We start from the raw sequence: 22431 nt of genomic DNA on the forward strand, positions 1-22431 counted from the left end.
AAACAAGAGGACATGAGTTAAGAGTTAAGGGACAGAGGTTTAGAGGTAACATCAGGGGGAACTTCTTTACTCAGAGAGTGGTAGCGGTGTGGAATGAGCTTCCGGGAGAAATAGTGGCGGCAGAGTCAATTTTATTATTTAAGAAAAAGCTGGGCAGGTATATGGATGAGAAGAAGGTGGAGGGTTATGGTCATTGTGCAGGTAGGTGGGACTAGAGAGGAGTGTTTGGTTCGGTGCAGACTAGAAGGGCCTAATAGCCTGTTTCCATGCTGTAATTGTTATGTTATGTTAAAATTGTTATTGACACAAAACCCACTAATCCCTTTTACAATAAACAACCTTTCCTTTAGAGAATGGGAGAGAAGAGGAATCAAAAGAATAGAAAATTATTTTTTGGGAAATAATGTATTAACATTTGAACAGTTGAAGTACAAATATGGAATAACTCATGGAAAAATGTTTGAATATCATCAACTGAAAGCTTATTTAAAGGATAAATTGGGAAACAGACTGAGATTACCAGAAGGAAGCAGCTTTGAATATGTGATTACAGACACAATGATAATTTAAAAATTTATAACGAACATGTACATTAAGCTGCAAGATAAGGAAAATGATGAAATAAGCTATAAACCTACACAAAGGTGGGAAAAGGATTTAAACATAAAGATAAAAAATGAAACATGGGAAAAGTTATGTTCTAGAACTATGAAGAATACAATAAACACAGTATAATTAGTTACACAGGTTATATACCACATCTCAAAAGTTAAAAGAATGGGATCCAATATTATCAGATAGATGTTTTCGCTGTTAGAAGGAAATGGGAACAACAGTACATGCAATTTGGACATGTAAGAAAGTGAAAATGTTTTGGGAAGATCTAAATCAGATACTAAATAAAATCACAAAAAATAACACACCAAAAATTCCAGAGATCTTTCTTCTAAGTAAGAAGAAGAAGAAGGCCTCAAATTGGATAAAACACAAAAAAGATTTATTATGATAGCCTTAGCAGTAGCGAAAAAAATGTATAACGTCAACTTGGAAAATGGAAGATAGCCTGAGAATACAGCAATGGTACATAGAAATGAATAAATGTATTTCATTGAAAAAAAAATAACAATTTAAAAAATAAAGTCACATTATTTGAACAAATTTGGGAACTATACATGGAATGTAACAGAGAGGGCTTGCCTCAGACCTCCACCCCCTAAAATTATAAGACGACAAAACGACTTGATCCAGTGTGTAAAAGTAGATGACACATTTTTCTTGTTTATTTTTCATTGTGTGATGACATTGTTTAATGGTGTTATTGTATATGTTGAATATTTATTGGTTTTGGAGGGGGGTGGGAGGATAGGGGGGAAAAAAGGGGATAAAATGCCACTGTGTATATATTTTGGCTGATATGGTTCATAGTGTGAAAAATAAAAAATTATTTTAAAAAGTGGTGAATCTGTGGAATTCTTTTCCACAGGAAGCAGTTGAAGTTGGTTCCTTATCTATATTTAAGAGGGAGTTAGATTTGGCCCTTGTGGCTAAGGGGATCAGGGGTTATGGGGAGAAGGCAGGTACTGGGTATGGAGTAGATGATCAGCCATGATCAAAATGAATGGCTGTGTCATCTTGAAGGGCTAAATGGTCTACTCCTGCATCTATTTTCTATGTTTCTATATTTTCCCTTGGTCCACTAATCAAAAACTGCTCCGACAACGCAAAGGAATTACTTGCAGTATTTGTCACTTTTTTTGCACAAGGATACTGTAACTATTTCTATCTTGAGTATTTATTGTCTCTTTTAATTTAATTTGTTTACTGTTATAGCGTTTCTTTACAAATATCCATTTGGTTGCAGCAGGTAAGAATTTTGGCGCACATGTAGATTGTACAAACGTGTTTGGGAATGAACTCATCATCAGTGGGTAAAAAATGAATAGTCACCATTTTGGGTTGGAACTCTTCATCAAGAATGACTAGAGAAAGAGAAAAAGGGGAGAAAATTACACTGTCTATATTCAAGTGCGAAATGTTTGTATGTATTTTGGTTAGTATGGTACATAGTGTGAAAAAGAAAAATTTTAAAAAAAGAATGACTAGAGAAGAGAATGGGAGGGATCGGAAAAGGACAAATAGGTGATTGCTGAACCAGGGAAAGATTAAGAGCACTTTAAAAATGTTTACAGTAGTGTGAGAACCTAAGATTAGAAGGCATAGCCTCAGAATAAAAGGAAACCCTTTAAAACAGAGAGGAGGGAACATTTCCTCAGCCTGAGGGTGGTGAATCTGTGGAATTAACTGCCACAAACAGCTGTGGAGGCCAAGTCATTGGGTATATTTAAAGTAGTAGTTAATATTTCTTGATCAGTAAGGGCATCAAAGGTTATGGGGAGATGGCCAGGGGTATGAGGTTGAAAGGAAAAATTCATCAGCCATAATTTGAATGGCAGACTCGATGAGCCATATTGCTGAATTCTGCTCTCAAGTCTAATGGTTGTCAGATGCATTGGTGTTGAAACAGAAAGTTCATAGGAGCAAGGAAGAGTTTTTATTAAAAGGTCAGGCAACAATAAGTAATCTTGAAAGGGAGGAGGACTTTACCCCAAGAAACATTTACAGTGCTAGTCATCTTTTCAATCTTGATGTTCTCCAAGTAGAAAATCTGAGTTTTTCATTCTGAAATGACAGACATCCCAAGTCACTCCCAATATCAGTTGTTTAGGAAAACACCATCGCAACTTGATTGTTCTGCAGTCAGGCAGTACTCAACCTTCAAGAGTTGGGAATATCCAGATTAACTTAGCAACTGACTAAAAATGGAATCTTACACAAATTATGCTATGATGAATATCAGTGAAGACCTAAAAGAACATGAATAAGTGCTGAAAACGAATGTCCCGCCTACCACACAAAATGCATAGGTTAGGGGATATTTAGAGAGGCTTCATTCCTCAGTTGGATCGGTTTGGTTCACCTGTAAAACGGCTTCTGAACACAGAGTATACAAAATCAGCAAATGCAAATAGTTCATCGGGCGCTCACATTTTCAAAACAGGAGTACCATATTTATTCCTAGCATTTCCTTTGGTTTGTATCATTCCATTTCTTAAAAAACAGTATAGATTTCAATTGGTTTCAACGTTTCCACATACCAGTCTATCTGAATAACAGCCAGACAAGCTACAATTCGAAAAACAATTGGAAACTACAATTATCGGAGAAACAACACCCGTTTCACATTTGAGTTCAAAACAATCATTTTAAAAGGCTCATTGTGTTAAGATCCTGTTTATTTCGTTTAAGTGGCCATTGTTGTATCCAGTATCGCACAGATCGAGAAATTGCGCACAACACGAGGTCATGTCCATGCAAACATGGGACTTCGAATCAATAAACAACAATAAAGATCCATCACCCTGCCAGTTTTCAGCGACAATGAAGCTACCCTATTGTGAATCAGAAGTGACAAGCCGAGGATACACTTCCAATGACTTTGCATCGGAATAAAATCGGCTTCCACCAAATCAGACCAAATAGATTTTTGAAGTAATAATCGAGGTCAGCGATGTAATTAACTGCAACTTCAAAATGTGAATCATGGGTGCAGAAGAAGGTTTACAATCCTTGATCGTTTAGCCTGAAGTAGCTCGGAAGATCGCTCAAGCATGAACTGTGCTACTGCAACGAAACAGAGGTCCTGAAGAAAACTCTGATCGAAATGGTTAGAAAGCTCATTGTGATACAATTCAAATACTAATGGCAATTCAATCTGCCACAGCAAATTAACTTCGCGTCATTCAACTTAGTGCAGGTGACAACTGGTTCCAAAATACAGCTCTCAGAGGGAACGATAACCTGAAACGCACCAGAAAATCCATCTATTGACAGGAGGCTCTCGACCGACTTCAGCGATCAAACCTTCTCCGTTCGTGTCGTTGAAATATGAACAACACTGGAGGTGGAGCTTTGCTCCCACTTCCCGAGTGAGCTCACAGCGATGGCCTGGCCTAGCCTGGCCTAGCCTGGCCTGGCCTGGCCTGGCCTGGCCCCCCCACCACCCCCCCCCAACCACCTCCTCCTTCTCCTCCCCCCCCCCCCCCCCCCCCCGATCAGCCCGCTCGGCTGGTTGGGCTCGGCGAGACAGCTTTCGCCAGCCACTTCTTCCTGCTCCTGGACTTTATTCCCCAGAGACGGCAACGTTCAAGTTGTCCCCGCCCTTATTACGTGGGCGGTCATGTGACCGCAGGCGTGCTCGTCCACGCCGGAAGTCGAGAGCGAAACCAGAGTTCATGTGCGCCGGGTGGGGGCAACTGCTGGGCCAAGTGAATGGGAGAGCCGGGGGGAGGTGCAGCCCAAAATGGGTGGATAAATTCTACCGGGGAGGAGGGTCCGATATTGCTGGAAACGGGGAAGCAATTTTCATCGTTGGAAAGTGAGGCTGCTGATGTCGTGAAAGCACAGAAATGCTGGAGAGACACAGCAGGTCTCCCACCGTCCATCTGGAGGTAAAGATACTTTGTGGGCCTGAGCCCTTCTTCAAGGTATGAACTAAAAGCAGACAGGTGCCTAAATTAAAAGGTGGCGAGGGGTGGAGGATTGAGAGAGGAGGGGGAGGAGTTCAGGCCAAGAGGCAAGAGGTGATCATTGGACATGATTAGGAGGACAGGAGAGGAAAGGTGAGAATTAATGGGGGGGGGGGGGGGGTTGGGTGGCTATGTGATTGCAGAGTTCGGGGAAAGGATCACGATGTAGGAGCCCCATCGAGCCTGCTCCACCATTCTAATCATAACCTCCCACTCAGCCCTACTCCCTGGCTTTCTCCCTCTTGCTCTTGATGCCTTGACTAATAAAATACCTGTCAATCTCTACCGGAAATGTACCCAACAACCTCGCTTTCACAGCTCCCTGTGGCATCCTGACCCTCTGACTAAAGAAATTTTTCTATGTACCTGTTTGAAGTTGTCACCCTTTTATCCTGAAGTTATGCCCTGTTCTAGAATCTCCGACCATAGGAAATGCCCTTTCCACGTCTATGCTTTCCAGGCATTTCAGCATTCTAAATGCCCTATAAGGTTCTTCCACCCCACCCCCCCTCCCATTCTTCTGAAATCCATTGATTTCAATTGTTCCTCCTATGCTAACCCTAGATAGAAGGGGGTGGTGAGCTATCGGAAACCAGAGAAGTTGTTGTTAATGCCTTCTGGTGGAAGGACCTCCCCACCTACGTCCATGCTATTTCACATGCCCCCATCACTTCAACTTCCAGTTCCTTGAACTTGACTGCTTCATCTTCATCATGGACATCCAATCACTAAACCAAGGCCTCAAAACCTCTTCTATCTTCCTTGACAACAGACCCAAGCAGTCCTCCTCCACCACTACCCTCCTCTCTGGCTGCAAATGTCCTCAGCCTCAATAACTTCACCTTTGATTCATCCTACTTGCTCCAAATCAAAAAGGTAGCTGTGGGCACCTCCCTGGGCTCCAGTTATGCCTTCCTTTTTGTTGGCTGTATCGAGTAATCCATGCAACACGCTTACACAGGCAAGGCTCCTCAAATTTTCTTCCCTTCATTGATGACTAATTAGGTGCTGCCTCATGATGACCTTGTTGACTTCATCTACTTTGCAGCCAACGTGCACCCAACCTCAAATTTATTTGGTCCATCTCTAGCAACACTCTCCCCTTTCTTGATTTGTCTGTCTCTACCTTGGGAGATGAACTCAACAGATGATTTTCTCCAAACCCACCAATTCCCAAAGCTACCTCAACTACACCTCTTTGCACCCTGACCCCTGTAAGAATTCCATTCCTTACAATTCTAGCGTTTCTGTCACATCTGCTCTCAGGAAGAGGTCTTCTCTGCCAGATCATCCAAGGTGTCCTTTAAAAAGACATGGCTTCCACTCTACTACGATCAACTTGGCTCTCATCCACATACCCTTCATTACTTGCACATTTGCCCTGCCCCCTCCTCCCCCACACACAACAATGACTGGATTCCCATTGTCCACATCAACCACCCCACTAGCCCACAGGGACTGCTCTATCTATGACTTCCTTGTCCACTCCTCCCTTCCCACAAATCACCCCTTGTCACCTACCCCTGTGAAAATAGGAAGTGCTACACTTGTGCTCACACTTCCTCCCTTGCCACCATTTGGGGCCCCAAACAATCCTTGCAAGTGATGGAACACTTGACTTGTGAATCTGCAGGGGTCATCTACTGCATCTGATGCTCCCATCTCTACATCAGAGAGACTGGACACTGACTGGGAGATTGCTTTGTTGAGTATCTTGGCTCTGTCCATTGCCATAGCTAGGATCTCCCAGTGACAATCCATTTCAGTTCCCCGCCTCTTTCCCATGCTGTGAACTGTCCATGGTCTTGTGGACTGCCAGGCTGAGACCACCTTCAAAATGGTGGAACAACATCTTGTATTCTGTCTGCACACCCTCCAACAGAATGGCATGAATATCAACCACCTTTCCTGTCTCCTAAACATTGTCAGTAATGTACTTTACTGGACATATTAAATCCAGTAATATGGACTTCCCCTGCTCTTTCTTTCCTTCTCCCCAGCCTTTTAATGCCTTTACCTTGTCAATACCATCCAGCCTACACAGTGCTGTAGTGTTACATTTTCTAAGTCTAAGGGTTCCAGCTCGAAATGTCAGTTATATATCTTAACGTCCTATGGATGCTTCGATACCTACGGAATTCTCCAACATTTCTGTGTTTTTATTACATTTCAGATTAAGACCCTTCAGTTACTATAGTTAATGTCAGTGATTTATTATTTTATAACACTTGGGAATTGAAACATTATTTTGATTTAGGTTATACATTACTGACTGTGGCCAAGAAAATACACTATGCAACAATACAGCTCAATGAAATAGCTGAAATGGTGTGAGAAATCAACTAACAATGTTCTTCAAAAGGTTTGTGATTGAAGGCAGTGGTTTTTATCTTTTTTTCATCCACTGACCATTTTCAATGTTCCTTGTTGCATGTAACCTATAAGAATCTCATGGACTACCAGTAGGGGTGGGGTTCTGGCAATTTTGACCCCTTCACAGGCAACCAGCAGGATTTTTGATTTGGTGGAAAAATTATTGGAAATTCTTTAGTCTTTTTTTTCTTGCATCAGAATTTGTCCATTCAGACTTTGAGCCTGCATTGCCATTCAGTATGATCATGTGACTTTAGATCACTTTCCTGCTTTCTCTTCACGTCTCTTTAAGCCCAGTGGTTCTCAACCTTTTTCTTTCCTCGCACATACCACTTTAACTATTTGCTCTGGGATTAGTAAAGGATTACTTAAGATGGTATGTGCGTGGAAAGAAAAAGTTTGAAAACCATTGTTGTAATTGTACCTAATTGACTCATTATGTTCACAGTTTCAGAACTCCAAAGGAAATGACCCAATGACAATTTTTCTCAAGCAAAATATTTCAGTAACAATTGGGTGATTCTCAACCTTCCTTCCCACTCACATACCACCTTAAGCAATCACTTATTAATCACAAAGCTCTTATGGACAGGGATTGCTTAAAAAGGAAAGTGAATTTAGGGGGGCATTTTGAAAACCACTGATGTAGATGCTTTGGATAGGGTGCAGAGGAGGTTTTCCAGAATGTTGCCTGGATTGGAGAACATGTCCTAAGAAGTAAGGTTGACAGAGATGGGACTTTTCTCTTTGAAGTAAAGAAGAATAAGAAGTGACTGAATATTGGAATACTGTATAAGATTGAGAGCCTAGATATGGTGGACAACCTGTGGCGACAAATACTAAAGGACATCTGTTTAAGATGAATGGAGGAGAACTTGGAGAGGTCAGAGGTAAGTTTTTTCCCCCCACACAGTGAATGATGGATGCTGGGAATGAATTGCTGGGGATAATGGTGGAGGCTGGTACAATAAGGGCCATTAAAAACAAAGCCATGAAAACTAGGATGGCGTTCATTAACGATACCTTTGAAATATTAGGAAGCACTCAATATTTGAGCATGAAAATCATTTATTGCAATAAACTTTCATTCTTCGTTATTACAATGAAGAACTTCAGTTACTTTTCTCTTGCTTGGAATATGGCAGTTTGAGGCAAAGGAGAGGGTAGAATTCCTGGCAAGCACACCATAAAACTTTTCTGCACCACATGTCTCAATCCATCATTGGAGCTTGTTTCCATGCATTAGAAGATGACAGTCACATTAACATTATGTTTTGCATATTTATGGAAAAGAAAAAAAAATGTGAAAATACCAAATTTTAAAAATCAGAATCAGATGGATTTAAATCAAAGCTTGGCCGAACAGTAAGTAAACAATCCAAACTTCAAAAAGAATGGGACGGAGGATTGATTGCTTCCTAATAAAGTTAAAGGTATGTCATCCAAAGATATATTCACTGGACTGATCTCAAACAAAAGAAGGAAGCTCTTTTTGGAATTGTTAAATAAAGGGAAGAAGTGAGGCAAAGAAAGTGAATGAGAAAAGATAAATGAATGTGAGAAAGGAGAATGCAAGGGTTTTATAAAAGGATAGCTAAAGGAAGAATAGGATCAATTGCAGGCTAAAATGATAAAAGGAATGGCTTGTGGAGATAAAAATTAGAAGAACATCCTATTTAACAAACAAACGAAGATCTTGCTGATATCAAAATAGAAATAGAGGAAGAACTAAATTGGATAGGATATGACTGAGGAAGAAGCATTTCATCAGTTGGCACCATTGCCAGTCTGGAGGTTAGCTGAGAATACCAAAAATGGAAACATAGTATCACCTCCACCTGATAAGATCCCTTCAAGCCTACATTGCCATACCTTTATCCATTGCTGGTTCTAAATATTTTGATGAGGGTTATGGGCGGAGAGTGGGAGGGGGAACTAGTGGAGTTGTTCAAGTGAACCAGCATGGACTCGTAGGGCCTATATGGCATGTTTCTGCGCTGTAAACTGTTATATTGTAGCACATAGACCAATACATTGTACAGTAGTTCAGAAGACATCTTCAGCAACTTAATGTCTTGACAGCAAATCCATGCATCTTGTAAATTAGTCTGAAAATCAAAATGGTGTTTTGCAGTAGTGCTTAAAGGCAGCAGGGTCAAATTGAAAGAACATAAAATGTTCCATGGAAATCCTTAGTTTTGTAAATAGTGATTTGAAGTATAAAAGTAGGCCAGTAATGTGACACCTTTAATTGAACAATAATTGGAGTGTTTTCATAGTCACCAGACTTTAAAAAGAATCTCGAGGCCCTGAGGAAAAACACTTGTGATTAGTACAAGTTGGCATAGCAATTTCAGTGCCAGCAATTGGGACTGGGGTTTGAATGTCACTTTCTATACCAATGCTTCCACATTCCCTTTCAATGTAATTTCCAAAATAAATGAAGCATTTTTTGTTTTCAGAACTCTTAAAAATAATAGTTTGCTTTTTAAATTATTGATCAAATTATAATAGCACAAGAATAAACTACTGTAGTTCATGCTACAAGGTATTATTTATACTTTCATTTTCTTATTTTGTGTTTTTTTAATTAAAGTGATTTTGGGTACAACTTGTTTCCTCTTTCTACTTAAACTGTGCCTGGAGTATTTTTAAGAGTTTATATTTCAAGAATCTGCAAATATTATGTTCTGTCATGGAAAGACAATCTTGATAAAGAAAAATGTTGAGCGGACATTCCATTCAACATGGCAATGATTTTCCACCCAAAAGGTCAGTGCCTTTTCAAAAGCATATATGGAGCATTAATGGTAAAGAAAATAATGAGGTTATATAGAAACATCGAAAATGGAACAAGACTATGCCCTTCAAGCCTGTTCTGTTATTCAATACTCTAAGGATTGATCAGTCTCAATAGGATGTCCCTGCTCTCTTGTCCTCTCTCTCGATGCCTTTTGTGTTACATATGCCTCCCTACCACACACCACTAAGGCAGTTTTTTTTCTGTCTTAAGTCTTGGTCCACGGAATTTGTGTCCCTTCTTTGTCGCAGGTCCATCAACTCCACTATGATTCACCTGCCAGCCACACATCAGGTGGAGTTTACAATTAACTCACCACGATATGACATGAAACAGGGATAACCTCAAGGGAGGGGGTGGGAGTATTTCCTATGTGGTCAGACGGAGAATATGCAAACTTCACAAAGACAGTACTGAAAGTTAGAGTCAAGCCCTTGAGGCAGTAGCAGTGCCTGTCGTATCACTGTACATCCCATTTGCTAATATCTTCCTGATATCTTTAATTAAGTACTTGCTCAAACAAAGCAACATTTTTGAATATATCTATGGAATGCATGCATAATTTGCAAGGAAGCATTTATTTCCTTTGCCTTATTACCATTGAGGTGGTGGTGGTAAGCCACTACTCGTCACGGTAGAGAGGAGAGAAAATACATTGCTGGCTAAACTGTATAGCAAAGCTAAAGATACACAACATATGTTTCAGACTTGAGCCCTTCATCAAGGTATGAGCAAAATGAAGGCAGGTGCCCAAACAAAATGTTGGAGGGGAGGAGTACAGTTCCACATATGAGGTAATAGATGAGGGAGGGAGGCACACCAGCAAACAAGGGGAGAGGGAAGGCCTCTGTGAATGGAGAGGGAAGTGGGGGGGGAGCTCGAAGGATGGGGTAGAGTGGGGAGTAGGCTAATAGAGACCAGAGAAGTTGATGTCATCCAGTTGGAGAGTGCCCAGACAGAAAATTGTGTTGTTCCTCCAATTTACGGGTGGTCTTGGTTTGACAGTACGAGATTATGGACAGATATGTCAGCACAGGAATGGGGTGTAGAATTGAAAAGGTTGGCCATTGGTGGAGGGGGGGTCCCTGTCACTCATGCAGACAGAACGAATCTGTGAATGGAGAGGAAGGGGGTGGAGAGCTAGAGTAAAAAAGGCAAGTGATGGGGAAGAGCAGGAGAATGAGGAGTAGGCTAGTAGAAACTGGAGAATTTGACCATTTTGTTCAGCGACTCTACATTTTGCTCATACCTTGTTGAAGGGCTCAACCCCAAAATGTTGGTTATGTATCTATCTTTGCAATATAAAATAGACTGTTAGACCTGCTGAATTTCTCCAGCATTGTTTTTACTTCAATCACGGTGTCAGGAATGGGATAATGTGTGTTGCTTCATTTTGCAAAACAGAGTTCTCCGTAATGGAGTGGGGGAACCTGGTATTCTGTATGAGTGGAAGGTTTCGGAGGAAATTTTCTACTTGCAACTAATTTATACCCAGAATTGTTTGAGGCAATTCTGGAAAGGTCACAGATAGTTAAGGAGGCAGTAAAATTCTTTGGCTGAGATAATAATCCCATCACATTCTCCTAGCAGTAACAGAGCTGTGCAATACACATGTGCTGGAGAAACTCAGCAGATCACATGGCATCTGTAGGAAGTAAAGGAAACTAAAGTATTGGACCTTGGACCTTCATCGGAAATAAGACAAAAACAGGCAGACATCTGAATAAAAAGGTAGAGAGGGTGGCGAAGGAGAGAAGTGGGGTGGGGGGTGTGGAAGCACAGATTGACGTAATTAGTGGAAACCGGTTGGAGGTAGAAGGGGGATAAAAGCTGAGGTGATGGAGATTGAGGATGTCTCCAATCGCAGAAGATGGAAGAGAGTGGGGAGCTGGAGGAAAGGAGACAGAGGAATAGGGAAAGGCCCATCCTTCACCAGCTGAGTTTCTCCAGCATATTTGTGCATTGTTTTATTGTTTAACTCCAGGAACAGAGCTGTACACAGATAATATAGAAGCGAGAGAAGAGGTCCAGAAAACTTCTGCACTTGGAATGGAGTATACGAATGGTGTTGAGGACCCAGCAGAAACCAAAGAGTGATAATGCAGAATATGTATGTCAGCTGCTAATTTTTTAGTGGCCATTTAAGGTTGCACTGCCCAGGCAGAGTGCCACCTCAAGGCAGAATAGATATTGCAATGATCAAATCAAACTCCAAAACTATTCTAATGCGATTTTAAAAAGTACTAAGACTTTTCACAGGAATGCAGTTAAACAATATTTGACACTGAGTTAAGCATCATCGGGAGATATTGGGACATGTATGGAAATGATTAATCAAGAAGGGAAGATTTAAGCAGGATCTGAACTGAGAAAAGAGGTATGGAAGTTTAGAGAGGGACCTTGGCTGCTGAAGACATAGCCACCAGTAGTAGATCAATCAAATGCAGGGATGATCAGAGGCCAGAATTAGAGGAATCCCAGAGGATTGAAGGGTTAAACAATGTTACAGGGATGAAGGTGAGAAAGTTTCTGAAAACAAGGGTGGTAATTTTAAGATGAGGTATTGGTAGATCAGGAGAAAATGCAGATTAGTAAGCATGGAGCTCATGGGTCAATGGGACTGGGTGATGGACAACTTTGATCAGATCAAGTTTATGGAAAGGGGAAGGTAGGAGACTGACCACAAGTGTATTGAATAATTAAATTTGGAGAAGTCTGTCACTGAAGTGCAGAGTTTTTTGTTGTAAATCAAAGATCATACAAGAAATTCCTGCTTATCCACTTCTGGATGCCAAAAGATCAAAAAGAATGAAGGGGTTGGATACTTTTAAATGTTAGAGGCACTAACAAGAAAGTTTTGTTTTAAAAATCATTATCTTAAAAATCTGTAAATTGAAAGGTGATGGAAGGAATTATCATTTCAGTGTAAGAAATTAAGAAAAAAAAACATTGACCTTTTTTTAAAAAAAAAATAGCTTTTACAATCTGTCCAAACCACCTCTTCTGCAAAGCTATGAGGAGGATGTCAAAAACAGCCAACCCCTCAGCTTGGAATGTTTCTTGGTCTTTAGACTCTGTACCCACATCTGATCCCAGCTTCCATGTTGAAATGTGCAGGTATGGAATTTGGCTGGCAGTTCCAGCCTGAAAGCCAGTGTGAATTAGTCCAATATTTTCAGGACGTGGGACTTTGCCACCCCTTCGGCTAAGCATTATTGAATCTTCAAAGATTTTTAATGTAGCGTTAGATAGCTTCTTGAAAAGCCAGGGAGATGCAAGATCCAAGGATACACTGGAATGTGGAATTGAGTTACAATCAGAGTTGTGAAAACAACAGAAATGCTGGAGGAACTCGGCTGGTCTCACACCATCTATAGAAGGTAAAGATACAGAATATTACCGACTTTTTGGGCCTGAGCCTTTCTTCAAGGTATAAGCAAAGAATAGAAGGGCATTGGAATAAAGTCTGAAGAATGGGAGGAGGAGAAGTGCTGACAACTTAAAGGTGTTAATTGGATATGTTAAGAGGAAAGGTGAGAATTGTTTATGTCCCTTTTGATCTTACCCCTATCATCTTAAGGGTATGCCCTCTAGTTTTCACTGATGCTACCCTAGGAAAAGAAAATTTAGTTTCTATCTATGTCCCTCAAGATTTTAGAAATCTCTGAGGTCACCCCTCAGGCTCCTTTGCTCCAAGGAAAACAGTCCCAGCCTATCCAATCTCTGTAAAACTCAAGTTCTCCAGTCCTAGCCACATCCTTGTGATTCTTTACCCTCTAATGTAATCATAAACTTCTTAAGGTATGGCAATCAGAACAGCACACCATATTCCAAGTGTGGTGTCTTGTAAAGCTGAACATGATGTCCCAGCTGTTGCACCCAGTGCCCTGCCCAATAAAAGCAATCCTATTGTCTTCATTCTTTACCACCTTGCCTATCAGTGAGACCACTTTCAAGGAAATGTTCCAGTAGCCCTACACCTCAGTTCTAAAACATTCCCCACATACTCATATGTTCATCTTGTTTTGTCATACAAAATAGTCTGTCGAAATACACAGATATTGCAGTTGTTCTGCCCTGCTTTAAATAAATAAGTCGATTTCACTTGTTGCAACAAATCTTGACAATGCTTATAACTAAATAGGAAGCCATTCATGCAAAAATGCTTGATTTCTTTTTTTTTAAACTTTATTTAAGATTTTATAACATGAATAACATATAGGATTACATTTAAAAAAATTAAAAATAAAATAATAAAATTACAATACAGTATCAGTAATCTAAATAAACTATACCCTCCCCAATAATTATTACACATTAATAACCCAACTCAAATTAGTCCAACCCCCCCTTCCCCCCAAAATAAAGAGTGAAGAATTAATAAAATTAATAATATATGTGAGAAAAAAACCCACTTACAAAAAAAACCAAAAACATAACCGATTAAAATACTAACAAAAAGAAAAGTAATTAATACTAAGATATCAGACTTAAAAAACATATTTAAATCAAACTTAAATGCATATATTTAACAAACGGAGTTAAGATGAAACATATATTTAACTCAAACTTAATATAAAAAATTAGTAAAGTTAGTAACATTATCTATCAAAAATTCTTAAACAATAATCAATTCTTTAAAAAAAATTGTAGCATGAAAAAAAAAGATGGAAAAAAAACTTTCTCTATAGAGATAAACCTTCACCAAATATCAACTAACTTCACATCTATCATATTAGTCACATAAACCACCATCTTAAAACAAAATTCAAACCTCATTAAGCATTGTACAATTAAATTTTAGTACTCTTCCACCATTTTTCCCTTTTACTCTTGAATAGTTATCCAATAAAAGCTCCAGTACCACATTTAAATATCCCCAATCATTACGTTAAAATTCAGATATCCAAATAATAAAAACACATCTACAACGAAATCTATATTTTCAACAAATGGAGCATAAACCGCAAACAAAATTCAAGCCTCATTAAGAATTGTACAATTCAATTTATAACTTTCACCATTATTCCCTTCGTTCTATAACTAAAATAGCAAAATAATATACACCAGAATTACCACTCCTTTCACCGTAAAGTTAAAGAAAAAATATTAAAAAAAACTTATCCATCCCATTCACATTTAAATTTCAGATATTCCTTATCTACTGAATAAACTTTACAAAAAAAAACCACATCAATTTTTAGTTTTTTAAACAATCAAATACTTTCTTATGCTTTTTTTTATATTTAAACAAAAAAAAAACCCTTTACTCTTTAATCTAATAATACAAAAAAAGAAAAAAAAAAAGGTAGGAGGTTAAAAATACCCCCTCCCGTCTAAACCGCGCAATGCGATAACTCCCAAAAAAAAATGGGTGTGAGATAACTCACACGTAGCAGATGACTTTCAGGAAATAGTGCCTATCCAGTTCTCTCCCCCAACTCTCACTTCATCTTAAACTAACATCATCATTATTTAATATCCCTTTTTTTAAAAAAAAACACATTAGAATAAAAAAGGACAACTCTTCTTTTAATCAGCTCCAACTGCCGAGTCACCATTACAACCATTCCTTCTTGGAGCACGGCTCTTTTCTTCCATCTCTTGTCTCCTTAGAGATCGCGGCGGACTATGTCTCTGTTGAAACTGAGTAATTGGCAGCTCTTGAGCAAATGCTATAGCTTCCTTTGGAGAATCAAAGAACTTTGGTTGGTAACCATCTTGAAAAACCTTCAGAACAGCTGAATATCTAAAGGTTGCCTTGTAACCTTTCTTCCACAACAACTCTTTAGCAGGATTTAATTCCCATCGTTGGAACATAACTTCTTGACTCAAATCCGCATAGAAGAAAACTCAATTATTTTGAATCATCAAGGGTGATTTTCTCTGTTGTGCATTTCTAATAGCCACTTGTAAAATTATTTCTCTGTCGTAATAATTCAAGCAACGAACCAAAACAGGTCTTGGACTTTGACCTGAAATAGGTTTTCTACGCAAGGCTCTGTGAGCACGTTCCAGTATTATACCTTCCGGGAAATGTTCTTGACCCAGCACCTGCGGAATCCATTCAGTAAAAAATTTTCTTGGGTCTGGTCCCTCCATACCTTCCAGCAAATCAATAATCTTTATTGTTCCGTCTGGATTGGTTTTCCAAATAATCAATCTTTTTCACCAAATTTTTATTTTGAGTTTGTAAGTCTTCGACCATTTTGGTCACATCAAAAACTTGATCCCGTATTTCGTCCATATCTTCTTCACATGAATTAAATTTATCTCTCACTTCAAGCTTAAAAGCTCCAAACTCAGCCATCTGTTGAGAATGTATTTTCACCAGAGTATTAAACCTAGTACCAAGTTCAGTCATAATCTTGGATAATCCCTGCATTGTTTAAGATAATTTAGATTCAAGATTCACAAAAATCTTTTCAATTGGAAGAGGTTTTGGCTCAACAGATTCCTGCTTCTTCTGCATAACCAAAGGATCTTCTGTTCCTTCCTTCATTCTGGTTGCCTTCCTTGTAGTATGACTGCGTGTGGAAACCCCAGCCACAGCCTCTCCAGCAATAACTGGAGGACGCTGGCCGGGGTTTTCCCCAGTCCATAATGTATTAATTTCTCCCAGTACATCAAGTTGTATAGGTTCTTTTATCTCAAGAGATGCCGTTTGCAGCGCCACCTCTACAGTTGACAAATGCCTTTGAGTAACTCTGTTCTAAAGGCTGTTTGGCGCCCTCTTTAGGGGGCTCTACCGATGTAACATAGAGCTCTACATCCGAACACTGTACCTCTCTCCTGGGATCCATTTCACGCTGAGTCCCAGTGTCTTTCCTGTAGGTAGGCTTCAAAACTTGAACTTTTGGAAAATGTAGTTTTTTGATGATCTGTTGTCGTTTTTTTTTGCTCTTTTCCACCAATTGTACCATCATAAGTTAAATTAACAGCACTGAAATTATCTAAACTTTTAAAGAATTTTAACGGGCATTTCTAGACAAAACAATAAGATAGAGTCAGGAGAGGACTGGAAGGCATGTCTGATCCTTACGCCATCTTGCCACGCCCCCCTTGATTTCTTAAAAAAATGTATTGTTGTGCACTTGGTTGAGCTCATTTTTAAAAAAAAACTTTAAAATGTGCTGATGGCTTCAGGAGGTGATCTCTCACTACCCTGAGCTCTCAAAATGCATGAAGGTCGCACTGCAGTGAAGTTGCAATGCACAAAATCAGTTCCATGAGCTATACTATTCCAGCTCCAGAATATTATGCCCATGGTTTCATCTGGTATTTTGCTCTCAGTACATGCTGGATGTGCTGGTAGAATAACATTGCAGCGATGGAGCTGCAACGCAAGACCAGGAGCAACATCTTTTAATGGGACAGGGACATGAAAATGATACTTAGTCCCATCTGGACTGGCCAAGGAAGAAGAGGGAGCTTATGATCAAAATCATTGAGAAAATGTCATCAAGTCTGCCAGTCATCATTAAACATTCCCCTCAAGGGGCATTAATTTTATGAGCCTTCTGCTGAATTGTAGGATCAATTTTTTTTAAACCATTACTGTGAAATCTTGCAGGTGATTGTGAGTTTAATGCATTATGATGGAAGAAATACACAGGATTGTGCTTGAAATTGCAGACCCATGTGAGGAAGGTTGCTTGAGACTTGAAACAAACAGACAATATGATGTGGAGGGTCAACTCAAAATATTAAGTGTACAGGACAAAATGTGAGTGCAGTATATGAAGCTAAGAGAATCTCTTGGGGTGAGTAGAAAAAATCCACAAGACACCCACCCCAAGGACATGAGAGTATTGGAACTGTGAACTAAGATGAGTAAAATATGTGGTATAGTATAAGCAAGTTAATTCTACCTCTCCTTCCATAGAGTCTGCCTGACCCAGTGAGATTTTCCTGTATTTTCTGCTTTCATTGCAGATTTTTGGCATCAGCATTTATTAGCAATGGTAGGTTATGTTATGAAGAAATTGGAGCCAAGTGGGATAGGGTAAGGGAGAAACATAGAAAATAGGTGCTGGAGTAGGCCATTTGGCCCTTCAAGCCTACACTGCCATTCAATACCTGGTTCCTGCCTTCTCCCCATACCCCCTGATTCCCTTAGCCACAAGGGCCAAATCTAACCTACTCTTAAAAATTGATAAGGAACCGTCCTCAACTACTTCCTGTGGCAAAGAATTCCACAGATCCACCACCCTCTTAGAGAAGAAATTTTTCGGCATCTCAGACCGAAAAAAAACTTCCCCTTTATCCTTAAACTGTGACTCCTGGTTCTAGTTTTTCCCAGCATTGGAAACAGCCTTCCTGCTTCTAGTCTGTCTAAACCCTTAAGAATTTTATGTTTCTGTAAGATTCCCTCCTCAATCTTCTAAATTCCAGAGAATACAAGCCTAGTCTATCCAACCTTTCTTCATATGCAAGTCCTTCCATCCCTGGTATCAGTCAAGTGAACCTTCTCTCCACCCCCTCCATGGCGAGGATATCCTTCCTCAGATAAGGCGACCAAAACTGCATGCAGTCCTCCAGGTGTGGTCTCACCAAGGCCCTGTACAGCTGCAGCAGGATCTCCCTACTCCTGTACTCAAATCCTCTTGCTATGAATGGCAACATACCATTCGCCCTCCTCACTGCCTGCTGCACCTGCACGCCCACTTTCAACAACTGATGCAAAGCAACAGCAAAGTCTTGCTGCATCTCCCTTTTTCCTGAACAGATACCATTTAGATAATAGTCCTCTTTCCTGTTCTTACCTCCAAAGTGGATAACCTCTCATTTATCCACATTATATTGCATCTGCCACATCTTTGCCCACTCGCCTAACTTGTCCAAATCACTCTGCACCCCCTTGGCATACTCGACACAGCTAACCCTGCTACCCAACTTTGTGTCATCTGCAAATTTTGAGATGTTGCTATCTATTTCCACATATATTGTAAACAACTCTGGCCCCAGCATGGAGCCCTGTGGTACCCCACCAGTCACTGGCTGCCATTCTGAAAAGAACCCATTTATTCCTACTTTTTGCTTCCTGTCCATCAACCAATTCTCTATCCACCTTGATACTATTCCTCTTATACCGTTCTTTTCAAGTTTGTATGCTAGTTTTCTGTGTGGAACCTTATCAAATACCTTACTGTAGTCCAGATATACCACATTAATTGATTTCTCCTTTCCCACCCCCCCATCCACTCTACAGGTTACATCCTCAAAAAACTCTATTAGATTTGTCAGACATGATTTTCCTTTCACAAAACCATGCTGACTCCGTCTGATGATACCACTACTTTCCAAATGTACTGCGATTGGATCTTTAATAACTGATTCTAGCACCTTCCCTACTACCGATGTCAGGCTAACTGGTCTGTAGTTTCCTAGTTTCTCTCTCCCTCCCTTCGTAAAGAGTGGGGTTACTTTGGCCACCCTCCAATCCTCAGGAACTAATCCAGTATCTAAGGAGGTTTGAAAAATTATCACTAATGCATCCACTATTTCCTGGGCTACTTCCTTCAGCACTCTTGGATGCAGACCATCTGGCCCTGGGGAGTTATCTGCCTATAATCCCTTACAATTATTTCCTTTATTCCCTCCCTCACATTAAATCCCCGATCCTCAACAATTTCCTGAAGATTAGTTATGTCTTCCTTGGTGAAGACAGAACTAAAGTTGTCATTCAAACAGTCTGCCATACCCTTGTTCCCCATGATTAACTCACCCGTTTCTGTCTGCAACGGACCCACATTTGTCTTACTAACCTCTCTATAAAAGCTTTTACAATCATTTTTTATGTTCCCTGCCAGCTTCCTCTCATAATCCCTTTTACCTTTCCTAATTAATCCTTTTGTCCTCCTCTGCAGAACTCTGAATTTCTCCCAATCATTAGGAATATTATTTTTTTGGCTAATTTATATGCTGCTTCTTTGGATTTGATACTCTCTCTGATTTCCCTTGTAAGACACGGATGTGCTACCCTCCTTGATTTATTGTTTTTACAAACTGGGATGTACATTTGTTGTACTTGCTCGAAGCTATCCTTAAACGATTGCCATTGCATTTCAACTGTTAGTCCCTTAAGTACCATTTGCCAATATATTTTAGCCAATTCACATCTCATACCATCAAAGTTACCCCTCTTTGTTCCAAACCTTTGTATCTGAATCAACTCTGTCACATTCCATTCTAATGAAGAAATTCCATCATATTGTGGTCACTCTTGTCTAAGGGGTACCTCAAAGAAGATTGTTAATTAACCCTTCTCCATTACTCAATACCCAGTCTAGAATGGCTTGTTCCCTTGTCGGTTCCTCAACATGCTGATTTAGAAAACAATCCCGCATGCATTCTAAGAAATCCTCTTCCTCCTTACCAATTTGGTTCACCCAATCTACATGTAGATTAAAGTCACCCATTATAACTGCTGTCCCTTTGTTGCACGCATTACCAATTTCTTTCCTAATACAGCTACCATCCCTAACCTCACTGCTACTGTTAGGTGGCCGGTACACAACTCCCACTAATGTCTTCTGCCCCTTCAGGTTTTGCAGCTCTTCCCATATCGATTCCACATCCTCCAGGCTAATGTCCTTCCTTTCTATCACATTCACCTCTTCCCTAACCATCAAGACTACTCCACCTCCTTTTCCATTCTGTCTATTCCTCCTGAATGTCGAGTAACCCTGAATGTTGAGCTCCCAGTCACGTCCCCCCTGAAGCCATGACTCTGTGATCCCAACTATATCATAGTCATTAATAGGTATCTCTACATTCAGTTCATCCACTTTATTACGAATGCTCCTTGCGTTGAGGCACAAGGCCTTCAGACTTACTTTAGCCACACTCTTCTCCCTTTTACCATTATGTAAATAAATAGCTCTTTTTGATTTTCACCTTTTACTTGCCTGCCACTAATGCTTTTCACCTTGCTACCCTTTGCTTCCAATCTCATTTTACACCCCTCTGACTCTGGACTTGGTCCCATTCCCCTGCCACATTAGTTTAAACCTTCCCCAACAGCGCTAGCAAACAAACCCCCAATAACATTGGTCCCAGCCCTGCTCAGATGCAGACCGTCCTGTTTGTACCAGTCCCACCTGCCCCAGAACTGGTCCCAATGTTCCAGGAATCTAAAACCTTCCTTCCTACACCACCGTTCAAGCCACATATTCATACTAGCTATCTTGTTGTTCCTACTCCGACTAGCTCGTGGCACCAGTAATAATCCAGAGATTATTACCTTTGAGGTCCTACTCCTTAATTTATTTCCTAACTCCCTAAATTCATCTTCCAGGACCTCATCCCGTTTTTCCTATATCATTGGTACTGATATGGGCAACGACAGCTGGCTGTTCACCCTCCCCTTCCAGAATGTCCTCTAGTTGCTCTGAGACATTCTTGACCCTTGCATCAGGGAGGCAACACACCATCCAGGAGTCTCGTTTGCAGCCACAGAATCTCCTGTCTATTCTCCTTGCAATTGAATCCCCTATGACTATTGCCCTACCACTCTTTTTCCTGCCCTCTCTCAGCAGAGCCACTCGCAGTGCCATGATCCTGGTCACTGCTGCCTTCTCCTGGTGGGCCATCTCCCCCAACAATATCCAAAGCGGCATATCTGTTCTGCAGGGAGATGACCGCAGGAGACTCCTGCACTACCTTCTTAATACTTTCCTTACTGTTGGTCACCCAGTCCTTATCCTTCTCTTCCCTCTGAACCTGCAGTGTGACCAACTAACTAAAGGTGCTATCCACCAGCATCTCAGCATCCCGGATACTCCAAAATGAATCCATGCGCAGCTCCAGTGCTGACGTGCGACTGCAATCAGGAGCTGCAGCTGCACACACTTCCTGCATACGTAGTCCCCAGGGACATTGACAATATCCCTGAACTCCCACATAGCACAGGAGGAGGATGAGACAGGTCTGAGATCACCTGCCATCCCTAAATCAAACCCTTTATGTCTAAATAAAATTAAATAAAAAGAATGGAAAAACACACCTCTATTTTTCTTACCTGTGCCTCTGTCTCTTGGGTCAAAGCCTCAGGTGTCCCAATCTTTAACTGGATGTTGGAGACAGACATTAGAAAGTTCGGGGGGGATGGTGAAATGATAGATAAATGGTATAGGAAAGGTAGGTCAAGGGAGGTGAAGCCCAGATGGATAAGTGTGTGTGATGGGAAGAAGTACAAAGGAAAAAGGAAACTAGGTGACCTGGAAGGAGCAGGAGAGGAATGATGTATGATGGATATCTGAAATTGGAAAATATAAGAACCTGTCTTGCAGTGAAAAAGCCTGATTGTAAAGGTGGAGATTCTCTGCCCTTACATTGGGAAGCTTACCTCTATGAATGCACAGTGGCTGGCTCCAAGGTGCCAACTGCAATCCCTCTTGAGGAAGAATAATTGGTGGAGCACTGCACTCCGCTGCCTCACATGAATGTACAGCCGCTGCAAGTGGCTGGCTGGGGTGGGGGTAGGGTTGATGACGTCTCGATGACACCAACAGCCAGCGACCCATCTCCCCTCTCTCTCCCAACTACTCATCCCCTTCCTCCATGACCTCCTCAGGTCAGGGACGGCCATCAGGGGGCATCCGATGCAGGCTGTGACAGCCCCGCCAGCCACTCTGGCACCTCAAGGCCACTTAGTCCTTTGAGGCCATT

General features: G+C 40.6%; 1 protein-coding gene and 1 long non-coding RNA gene across 2 annotated transcripts in view; one reads left to right on the forward strand and one right to left on the reverse strand.

Annotated features, from left to right (window-relative positions):
- LOC138757281 (ADP-ribosylation factor-like protein 15) overlaps positions 1–4059 on the reverse strand; it is a 359572-nt gene extending 355513 nt beyond the window's left edge. Inside the window, exon 1 of the mRNA XM_069924338.1 lies at positions 3870–4059. Within this exon, the coding sequence (XP_069780439.1) occupies positions 3870–3881 (12 nt within the window). The 5' untranslated portion in view covers positions 3882–4059. The remainder of the gene's footprint in view (positions 1–3869) is intronic.
- Positions 4060–4265: 206 nt separating this feature from the next.
- Positions 4266–22431, forward strand: part of LOC138757283 (uncharacterized) — a 31281-nt gene continuing 13115 nt past the window's right edge. Inside the window, exons 1-2 of the long non-coding RNA XR_011353480.1 lie at positions 4266–4508; positions 6844–6948. This is a non-coding gene — a long non-coding RNA (uncharacterized lncRNA). The remainder of the gene's footprint in view (positions 4509–6843; positions 6949–22431) is intronic.

The sequence above is a fragment of the Narcine bancroftii genome, chromosome 3 (genome assembly GCF_036971445.1).
Source record: "Narcine bancroftii isolate sNarBan1 chromosome 3, sNarBan1.hap1, whole genome shotgun sequence".
In the NCBI taxonomy this organism is placed as follows: domain Eukaryota; kingdom Metazoa; phylum Chordata; class Chondrichthyes; order Torpediniformes; family Narcinidae; genus Narcine; species Narcine bancroftii.